The 11,418-nt window shown below is 27.9% G+C and overlaps 1 protein-coding gene across 1 annotated transcript; it reads left to right on the top strand.

The window, feature by feature from the left end:
- The first annotated feature begins 1,095 nt into the window (after positions 1–1,095).
- Positions 1,096–6,535, top strand: LOC114320601 (gibberellin 2-beta-dioxygenase 6). The gene is made up of 3 exons (XM_028267676.2): positions 1,096–1,699; positions 4,714–5,056; positions 6,180–6,535. Exons 1-3 carry the CDS (start codon positions 1,215–1,217, stop codon positions 6,408–6,410), a joined length of 1,059 nt encoding a protein of 352 aa, XP_028123477.2. The 5' UTR covers positions 1,096–1,214; the 3' UTR covers positions 6,411–6,535.
- Positions 6,536–11,418: the final 4,883 nt, after the last annotated feature.

Here is an 11,418-nt window from a genome sequence, read left to right as displayed (position 1 = left end):
GAGAATGAGAGAAAGAAACTATTGGCCACTAAATTTTTTAGTCACGAAAAAAAGGGTATCATTTGGCGACTAACAGGTTTAGTGGCAAAAAGTAAAGAAATGAATCTTAATAGGTTTTTGGCTACGAACAGTTTTAGTCGGCAAAAGTCACCACGACTAATGGCATGGTTACTAAAAATATGTATTCTATTGGTGACGAAAATATTTAGTCTCTAATAGTTGGTCAAAATTTTACGGTAGAACTTTTAGTGACTAAACATTTAGTCGCGGAAAGGTCACGTTTGCTGACTAACGAAGGATTCGTAGCTAAATGTTCACTTTCGGTGACCACTATTTTCATAACAAAAACGAACACCTTCCCCGACTACATGAGCGTAGTAGGCAAAAGTCACATTCAGTGACTAACGGTTTTAGTGGCGAAAATATACCATTTGCCTACTAAAAGAAATTTAGAAGGGAAATGTTTCATTTTTTAGCGACCAAATGAAGTTTAGTTGCCATTACTATCGCCGAGAGGGTATAGGCGACGAACTTGGCGATAAAAAAGTTTGGTCGGTAAATGGTTTCAGCGACCAAATTTCGGCCTTTTGCCAACTAATATTTTAGTAGCCAAAAGTAACATTTCTTGTAGTGATATCGGACAGTATCGACTAATACCAGTTGAAAAACATAATACTGGGTAAATACCGGATAATATCGGCCATTTTTTTTTTTTGTAATATTAAAATGGTAAAAATTTGTGTTTCATACTCTCTTTGAAGTACCTTACTTTGTGTTATTTAACAGACAGTATCTTTTTAAGCCTTTTTACATATAAATTTGTTATTCATGATATGTATTGTTGAATTATTTGTTATTAAACAATGTTTTTAATACATAGATTATATTTTCGCGATAAATCTAAAACAGCATAAGGTAACATACCGGTCGATACTAATAGATACCTAACCAATAAAAAAAAAAAGAAGGATACTTAGGGCTATTCTGGAAAGTGGGTTAAAAGTTACTATCTCACAAAAAAGTCAAAAAAAATCAAAAAATAACTTTTAATCATTTTTCCAAAACACCCCTTAATCCGCTATAGTATTAACAACTTTGATTCGGATAGATGGCGGACCCAACTCAATTCATGAGCAACCCTACTCTCCATATTTGTAGATACACTCTCACATAAAAACCACCAAGTAGGCAAGTGCCATTTTTGTGCAAACGAAATGAGCAACGTGCCTCCTCCATCCAACTACTCCTCCTCCTACCCTCCATTGTTTCGCCCAAACAGCACCCCAACCCATGTCGTCGACCAAGATGACCCCACCACGCACAACCCAGGTTCGGACCCCCTGCCTGTGATCGACCTCCATGGCTTGAACCATGATGCCAAGCACACGCTAGCCGAAGCTTGCAAGGCTTGGGGCATATTTCGTTTGGTCAACCATGGGATTCCAATCACCCTCTTGAACCAGCTTCATGACCATGCCAAGGAGCTCCTCTCTCTTTCCTTTGAGTCCAAACAAGCCCTTAGGAGTGGCTCTATGTCCTACTTTTGGGGCACCCCTGCCCTTAACCCTTCTGGGCTAGCCATAGCCACAGAGAGGAGTCCTAGTTCCCTAAGCATTAACTGGGTCGAAGGTTTTAATGTTCCTCTGAGTCAACTCTCTGTGCTTCAAGCTGATGGAGATCCAATTCTTGATACTTTCAGGTAAATTTTTGCCTTTGCTTGCTTGTCACCTTTTAATGAGCAAAAGTTTGAGCAATTATTGGCTCCATAAATGGTAATAATCTCATCATGCTACAAACAGATCTGGATTGGATCAAATAGATCTCGATTGGGTTGTTTATTTTTGCAGTGTTCATAATCTGCACAAATAAAAGTTTAAATTTATGAGCATTGTTATATAATATTATGGTAATTAATTAAAATATCTAAGGTATCACTCTTTTTTATATATTCTCAATCATTAACTAATCATATTATTTACACATTAATAAATTAAAAAATGAATCTAAAAAATAAATTCATATATTATTTTCTAAAATTTATTTGTCACATTGTTACCTGTCATAGTGAATAATTTTTCACTTTTGATAAATGATTTTAAATTTCTTTGACAATTTGACTTGTACCCTTCTTTTTAAAAAAATTATCAGGAGTTAGGTAAATCACATAGTCAACTCATGTGCTTGTTGAATAGGGTTTTCGAGATTTACGCTATATTTGGTAATATCACTCTTTAATTTAAAAATTAAAAAGTTATTAAAAAATTAAAAAGTCAACCATCTATATGTAAAAGTCAAAAATTTTCTTTTCTCTTTATTTTTTATACATCTTTTCATAAAAAATCAAAAAATTAAAAAATCATCCCAAATATACTAATTTTTTTTTTATATTACATTTTAACTAAAAAGTCAAAAAATTACTAAAAAAATATGTTCTCAAACTAGGCCTTAGTCCCCATATATATCAATAAGACTACAAACTCAGGTTTTTATTCAGAATTTATCACGAAAAAAAGTTAATAATTCAAATTTATTTCACTCATAAATCTCATATTTCATCAATTTAATCTTCATCTCACAAACACATTCTGACAAATTATGAGTTTATAAGTATGGATTCATAATATTTTTACATATATATATATAAAATTATATAGATATATATATATATATATATATATATATATATATATATATTTAAATCATGTAAGCATTTAGTCTCATACGATCAAACAAGCACATTATAATTTTGGGTTGGTGTGTCTATTATTAGTCTATTTTGATAATTTAAACTGTTTACTTTTTACAATTTTGTTTGTACATTATTATAATAAAAAAAATTGATATATATTTGAATGACTATATCATATTTGTGTATACATCTGTTTTTAAAAAATGAGTGACAAAAATGATTTATACACAATATTTTAGAAGATGAATAATTTAGATTATTAAAATAAACTCAATGGTGAGTCCACCTACAGATATGTTGGACTTTTTATCTGTATAACAATTGTAATGTAAAAAGCATATTAATACTGAAATAACATGTGAAAGATTATAAACTCTCCTGTATACACAAATTGCTACGAATATATTCATTTAAGAAAATAAGATATACTCGAAATGTTGTGATAATTTTTTTTAGTAATAAGGTTATTTTGAAAATTCATTTGGTTTAAAATGAATGAGTATAAATATGTCAAGTATAAGTTTGAGGGAAATTAAATATCAAAAAAGTGAAAAATTGAAAAAATAATTGCATACTCATGAAATTACAAGTGATTTATATACTTAATTGGGCAAATGAGTGTTGTACTTTCATAAATTTGAAATTATTTGTTTTACTTTTCATTTTTTTTTTATACATTTTCCCTAAATTTTTTGTTAGTTTTTATTTATTTATACACAATTACTCATTCATTTTTTTTTTTTTTATGACTGTTAAAAACATTATTTATTACATGTGCATTAATAGGATGATGCACAGACAACTTGGTCCGACAATTTGTGTTGTGTTGGCTGCGTGGTGCATTGCTCCCAGCAGCAAATAACTTCGTATTGTATTGATGTGTAAAATTCAATGTTTTGTGATGGTCCAACAATCTCATACACTCCATGTGGTTTGTCATTGGAACAGACAAGCCAGGGCAATTGACTTGAAGAAAATAATTAGAGTGAAGAAAGTAGAAAATTCTTTTTCTCAATCTTTCTAGAAAGAGATATACATTGGCCCTATATAGTTTGTTTGTATTTTGGATCTAAATACAGTTTGGCCTGGCCCAGCCCAGCAGCATCAACTTAGTAGCTCGTGAGCCATTTTAAACTTCAGAGGTATATATTATTATTATTATTGTTATTATATAATATAAGTTATTTCCAATTCCTAACGGAAGCTAAACTTAATGGGTAAATTTCCTTGAAAATGGGTGGTTAAGAACAACATTGTTATGATAATAATATTGTCTTATTATGTTTAATTTATCATGTGACGTGTAACTGTTGTATTAATAACCAACACAATAGTGATGAGGCTCTTTAAATTAATAACGTAGTGATGCATAGAATAAACATATTTTTAATCATCATTATTGGGAAATTATTTAATGCCTGAATGGCCTTAAAAAAAAAAATTTAAAAAAAGGACCGACACTCTTAACATTTTTGTGTTTAGTGATTAAAAAAATGGTTAAATATATATTTTTATAGTTTGATTCAAATTTTACTTTAGTTTTTATAGTTTCAAATTGAATAATTTATTCCCTACACTTGAAGTGTAGTTTTAATTTGTTTCTTCTATCCAAATTAATTAGATGTTAAAAGAGTAAGTCTATGAACTTATACTTGCCATCCCAAATTTGAGTCAAGAATGGAGTGTGTGGTGGAAATTGAAAGTGTGTTATGAAACTCATGTGTAGAATAAATCTGAATCACACATTGCTATTTTTAGATAATTTATGGATGAATTTTTCTAAGTTTATAGTATTTTATTATGTTAAAATAAATAATTTTGGAATACTTGTTAATTTTTTAAGTTGTACATATAGATAAAATAAACAGAATTAGACTTGAAGTGTAAAGAGATCAAATTATTTAAATTGAAACAATAATAACTAAAATAAAATATGGATCAAACTATACGAATAAAAAGTAAATGTGATAAATATTTGTTTAGGTATAACATTTCAACTCTCTTTCTTTATGTTGATCTTGAAGACATCTGTTGGATGAGTATGGAAGGCATCAATCCAGAGTAGCCACCACAATTTTCAAAGCCATGGCAGAGAACCTCAACCTTTTAGGTCAAGAAAAATGCAAGTCCTATATCTCTCCATCTACTAGCTTTATACGTGTCTATCGCTACCCACGTTGCTCTGAGTCCAACCACAACAACCGAGCCTCGGCTTGGGGCATGGACGCCCACACAGACAGCTCAGTGATCTCCATATTGAACCATCATGATCAAGTTGGAGGACTTGAAGTCTACAAAGACCACAAATGGCTCGACATTAAACCTATTCCTAATACACTTGTCGTTAACCTTGGAGATATGACCCAGGTTTACTTCCAATTTTAATTTGGTGTTTGGGATTTATTTATTTATTTATTTATTTATTTATTTATTTATTTATTTATTTATCTTTTGTGGGGAATGAAGGGTGGGGGAAGGGATTACACATAAGTGGGGATCCAAATTTTTTTTTATAAAAGGATGATAAATATTATAAATATTAATAATTATAATTATAATTTTTTTTACTTTTTTGTAAATATTTTTTCTTGATCCCATTGCTGGGCAATTTTCCTTTTTTTAGTTTTATTTAATTTAAAAAAATTATAGGCTTTAAATTTTACTCAACTGGACGGATTAGGAAAGTAAATAATAAGAATAATAAATTTTAAAAAAAATCCACTACATAAAAAAAAATTAAAAAATTGTATATTTTTGTTTTTTTTTAATGGATTTTTTTTTATATTATTCTATACTAAATGCACGGGAAATTTTTTTATAAAAAAAATTAACAGAAAATTTGAAGGGAAAAAAAAAGTACTAAATATTTTTTAAAATGTGACTTTTTTTTTATCTCATGTTTTTTATTATTTTTTTTTAGTAGATGGCTTGCTGCTGGACTTATTGGGGCCACTCCCGGTCCACCTTAGTGAAGTGGGCCCATCCAGTCTAACATAACTTTCTAGCTCAATCCTTTTTTATGTTTTTTTGTTTTTGTGATTTTTTTTTTTTAAATTGAGTCAATTTTTTTCTTCTTTTTATATCCATCTAAACCAAACTAGGCAATCCTAAATTTAATATTTTTTTTAAAAAAACAAGGTTCGCTAAATATAATAATAATAATAATAATAATAACTTTATGAAGTTTTTTTCTGACAATTTTTTTCTTTTTTTTTTAATAAAAAAAGGGTCTCTGGAAATTTTTTAATTGCATGGAATTAAACGATACAATTTTTTTACTTGAATTTGAAAATGATTATTGAAGATGGATAGAATTTTTTTAAAAAAAAATGTCAAAATCCAAATAGAACTGCTATATACAACGGTACCATAAATGATACTTATATGCAATGAACTTGATATTTCTCGAACATTTTCTTAAATCTTTAATTTTGTTTCCTTTACCGCAACTCTTTGACACATATTATATTTGATTTGGTTGATATTGTAGGCTATGAGCGATGATGAATACAAGAGTGTGAAACATAGAGTGAAGGCAAACAAGTACGACGACCGAATATCAATTGGCTACTTTGTGTTCCCAGCTCAAAATGGTGTGATTCAGAGCTCCAAGTACAAGCCTTTTACTTATTCTGATTTTCAAGCCCAAGTTCAAAAAGACCTGATGACCATGGGCTTCAAAGTTGGGCTTGACCGCTTCAAGCTTAATCAGGCCTCTTAATTCATTCCTACTACCCTAGTGTTTTTTGTTTTTTATTTTTTGTATGAAAATATAAGAAAGGAAATTGTGCTCACAACCAATGTTTTAAAAATCGGACCGGTGAATGAACCGGAAAAATGATCGGGTGGAAGGGTCACCGGTTCAACCGTCGGGTTGAATCGGAATCGAACCGTAACGTCATAAATATATTAAAATTATATTTAAATAAAAATATAAGTAATAAAATTATAAATTAAAAATTTTAATAATCTTAAATATTTCTCTTAATACTTTTTTTATTAAAAAATATAAAAATATATTTAAAAATATTATTAATTTTCATTTTGGAAGAAGAAATCAAATATTTAATATTCCTTCCATATGATTTTAATTCAAACACTTTGATTGAAAGAAAAGCAAAATTTTTGGAGGGATATCAAATTTTAAGTTTCCCTCCAATGAATTTGATTGAATCCCACATAGATTTCTTGAGTTTTTTTGATAGAATTTTTTTCTTATAAATAGATGGAAACTTTCACAATAATTTCAAACTCTCAATGGGATTCCTCACAAGAGGAGACCCTTAAAAGAGAGTTTCCAATTAAATTTTTATTATATATAATAAGAAAGAAAGAAAATTAAAAAACACGAAAAAAAAAAAGAAGGGCCGGACCGGTTCGATCAACCCGTGACCGGGTCGACCGGTTCACCGGTTTAACCGGTGGGTTCACCGGTTTTCAAAAACTAGTCCGGTTTTTTCAATTGGCCGGTTTAAGAGGGTTGACCGGACTAGAGCCCCATCCGGTCACCGGTTCAACCGGTTGAACCGGCCGGTCCGGTCCGGTTTTTAAAACCATGCTCACAACAATAAAATTTTGACATTACACCCAATAAAATAGTATATTATTTACTAAGGTTGTCCTTGGTCTTCGGTTATTTAAATTTAAAAAAACAAAAATTAAATTATTAATAGGATTGTAAATTGCAGTAAGTTATTTGAAAAAAAAAAAAAGAGTTTATTGTCGCAAATTAAACTTAAAAGGATCTTTTTTTTTTTTTTTCCCAACTTTAATGAGTAAAGAGTAATTTACTTATAAATCTATAAGAATATGAGTAGGCAAAAAAATATTGGCAGCTTCTATTTTCATATTTAAAAAAAAAAATGTTCAAATTCACACATCTGCTAGGCTCTTTAAATTACAAAATGAAAAATTCTAAACATACAAAAAATTTGACAAGAATAATGTGGCAATGTCATTATTGTAAATAAATCTATCTTCAAAAAAAAGGTCTACAATGAGTCACAATATTATGTATGAATTTTTTGTTTGTATAGCACTATTAGAAATGAAAAATACTAGAGATCCTAAAAATTTTACTAAAATTTATACTAAATCTCTTAGGGGGTGTTTGGCAACTTAGGTTTTCTTGGCTAAAATTAATATGTTAAAATAGTTAATAAGATAAAATATTACATCAAATCCATAATCATTTTACTTTTTCTCTCACAAACATCAAATCTAATTACAAAAAAATTCAATCATCTTCTTAAATACAAAAAATTTAGCATACTAAAATAGCCATTACTAAAATAGCCAACTTCCCAAACACCCACTTACATGGAAATGGGACTTATATCATTACTCTTAAATTATAATTTTTATTTCTCAATTAAATTATAAAAATGATTGAGATTTTAAAAAAATCTCATTTTAATTCAAGTCGTAATTATATAGTATGATAGATATTATTTTTTGATTTATCACACACTCTGAGGCACCGTTTGGGAAGGTGGGTTGGAGGCTTTTTTGGCTATTTTAGCCACAAAAACAAAATAGGCTATTTTAGCCATAACAAACAAAACATCACATCCAACCCATAATCATTACATTCTTCTCTCACAAAAAAATTCAAAAAAGTCAAAAAGTCAAAAAGCCCTTCCCAAACCAAGCTTTTAAGCCCAGGCTAAAATAGCCAAAAAAGCCAAAAAGCCAAAAAGTCAACCCACTTCCCAAACGGAGGCTCAATTATATAAAATTTGATTTTTTTTTTATCACATTATTGTAAGTAATATTAAGAATTTACAAATAAGTATCTTAAATTATTATTTTAAAGTTGTGTTAGGCATAGCAGCATTGTCAATAATCCGGAGCGAGAATCATCATCATCTATTATGGCTTTTATCATCTTTTTTTTTTTAAATTTATTTATTTATTTTTATTTTAGATTGGAACCTTTTAGTGCCACTATCTTTTTACATAAAAAGAAGCAGAGAGAAGTGCAAAAAAACTGTTTTTTGATCATGAAAAAAACTCAAAGCCCGAGAAGACAAGAAAGGTTTGGAAGTAGCATCGATAAAAGTGAATAATTGTTATTTTATTTTTGTAAGTGGGAATCCTACGGTTACAGCCAGGATGGTTACCGCGCCACATACACCCGCATGCTTGTACGATCCTATCCCACACACCATACACACTGTTGTTATGCCTATCCTCAAGTGTTAAAAAAAAATATCAGTGGAATAGTTGATTTTTATTAGTTTAAGTTTTTATTCTAATTTTGAAAATGTGTAAATTGTTTAAATCGTTTATTTTGTCTGCCCTATTTCCTTTATCTTTATGAAAAACATATATAGTTTTGGTTAAAGACTTGTTTGTCATAACTTTAAAAAATTAAAAAGTTAAAAAATCACTATCTTATTTATGTCAAATCATCTTATTTAAGTCACATCATCCTTCTATCACATCACTTCAAATATAACTCATATTTCATAAAAAGTTAAAAAGTACACTTATTTAGATCATCCCAAATTACCAATTATTTTCACACTTGTTTTAAAAAATTATTATCAATTTTGCTTTGAAGACATTAGGATTATTAGATCAGTTTAACCTTTTTTTTATATGAATGATATATGTAAAAAAACTTACAAAATAAATAATTAAAATTATCAAAATAAAACATGTAATAAGTTCTACGGCCTTGGACAACATTCTCCAATCTAACTCATAGACCAAAGGAATGCCCAATCCAATTATTAAATTGACCCATAGAGTTCGAACTGAATAATTGAATCTCTTTAGTAGTGTTTGTTTTGAGGGATTGAGGGGTAAGATTGAATTATTAGTCCACTTGAACTAATAATTTGTTATTTGGTTCAAAATTTTGCCACCGAACTATTAGTTTCAAATCAATTGAACTATTGTATCTCATAGGGACACAAATGGAGGGATAAGGCGAGATATGAGATTAAGTGGTGAAATGACCATTTTGACCATCTACTATTTAATTATATATTATATTTAGTAAAATTCAATAAAATTTAAATGTCTCAATTTAAAAATAAAATAATTTCATTTAATTTTTATTGATGTTTTATTTATTTAATTTTTTAAAATAATTTTTTATAGATATTTTATTGATGTTTTATTTTAAAATTTTCTTTATATTATATTTAATTTCATTATTTAAATTTTAGTAAATGTTTTATTTAATTTCATTATTTAATTATTATTATTTTTAAAATAAATTTATTTAAAATTTTAATTAAAAAAATAACATATATTTTTATTGATATTTTATTTATTTAATTTAAAATAAATAAATTCATTTAATTGTGTAAAAAATAAAGTAAAATAAATTTTTATTTAATCTAGTTAAAAATAATTAAAATATTAAAGGTATGTTTATTGCTATTACTTAGTAATTAATTGAAAAGGGTAAAATAATCATTTGAACATTTATCCTTCTCTGTAATATCCTAAACAAACATAGGATTCATATCCTATCAAACCAAATAGTCATTTATTGACATCTAATCCCGTAACTAAACAAACATGGGATACAAATTCAATCCAACCAAATAGTCTGGAGACAATGTATCGCAAAGCTAACAATTCGATAGATTCTAATCCCCTCTTATTTAGTCCGTTCAAACAAATACATGCTTTAGGTGTTCTATTTACCTTAATTTCTTGAATCTATTTATTTTAATTTCTTGATAATTAGGTGTCCGAGTGTCTGAATCTATGTGCACATCAATTAATTCCAAAGGATCAATAAAAGTAAACCAAACAACTCTTTAGTATTTGTCACATAATCTTTTCAATTGCACACATGTTTTCTCTTATAATTACAAATGTCATAACTCAACCATTTTACTCGCAATTAAAATAAAGTCATAATCAAACATCACATAAAACATATTAAAGACTTTTTAGATTATAATCAAAAAAATATGATAATCAACATTACAATAAGTCATAACTAATATCACAATGTATATAATAAAGTCTCATAACTAATACTATAATAGGTCATAACAAATACCACTAACATCATAACTAAGAGACATATGACACACTATAATACGAGTTTGTACCATAAAATTTTCCATTTTAACGGTATATATAATTGTATAAAACTAAAGAAAATTTTAATATGTATCCTTTTAAAAATGGTGTACCATATACATTCTTAAATATGTAATTTTCTTCTTTAATTATGATTTATAAGTTTTTTAGTTTTGTCTCGTGTTGTGTTTAGTTATAATATTTTTTATTTTTATTTTTAATTATGACTAAAAAATAAAATTATGTTATTATTATTTTAAATTATAAGATTCATACAATATATTTTTTTTGAAAGATGTATGTCATAATTTTCCATAACTATATACCCACCAATATAGAAAGAGAAAGAGAGATAATGGAAATAGTAAAATCCTTTTCTTCTGATTTTCTCTCTCATTTATAATTCGAATCCTATTTTTTCTCTCATTTATAATTCGAATCCTATGACTATAAAACTGATGTATGACCCATATGAGAATGGAACTTTATAAACACTAAAATTAAAAATAAATAAATAAAACAAAATAAAAGTACATTACACAAATATTTTATGTTACGCAACTAATTCCATCAATTGATCCCAACTCACCGGTTTAGGATTTTTTATTTGTCTATCCATTTAAAAATAAGGAAAATGTTTGATGGTCACAAATTTTGTGGTTCAAATGGCCCGAAAC

This window comes from Camellia sinensis, chromosome 14, assembly GCF_055761805.1.
Source record: "Camellia sinensis isolate YWXY chromosome 14, ASM5576180v1, whole genome shotgun sequence".
In the NCBI taxonomy this organism is placed as follows: Eukaryota; Viridiplantae; Streptophyta; class Magnoliopsida; order Ericales; family Theaceae; genus Camellia; species Camellia sinensis.
Note: the sequence above shows the minus strand (reverse complement) of the source record. Positions and strands in the feature narration are given on the sequence as shown.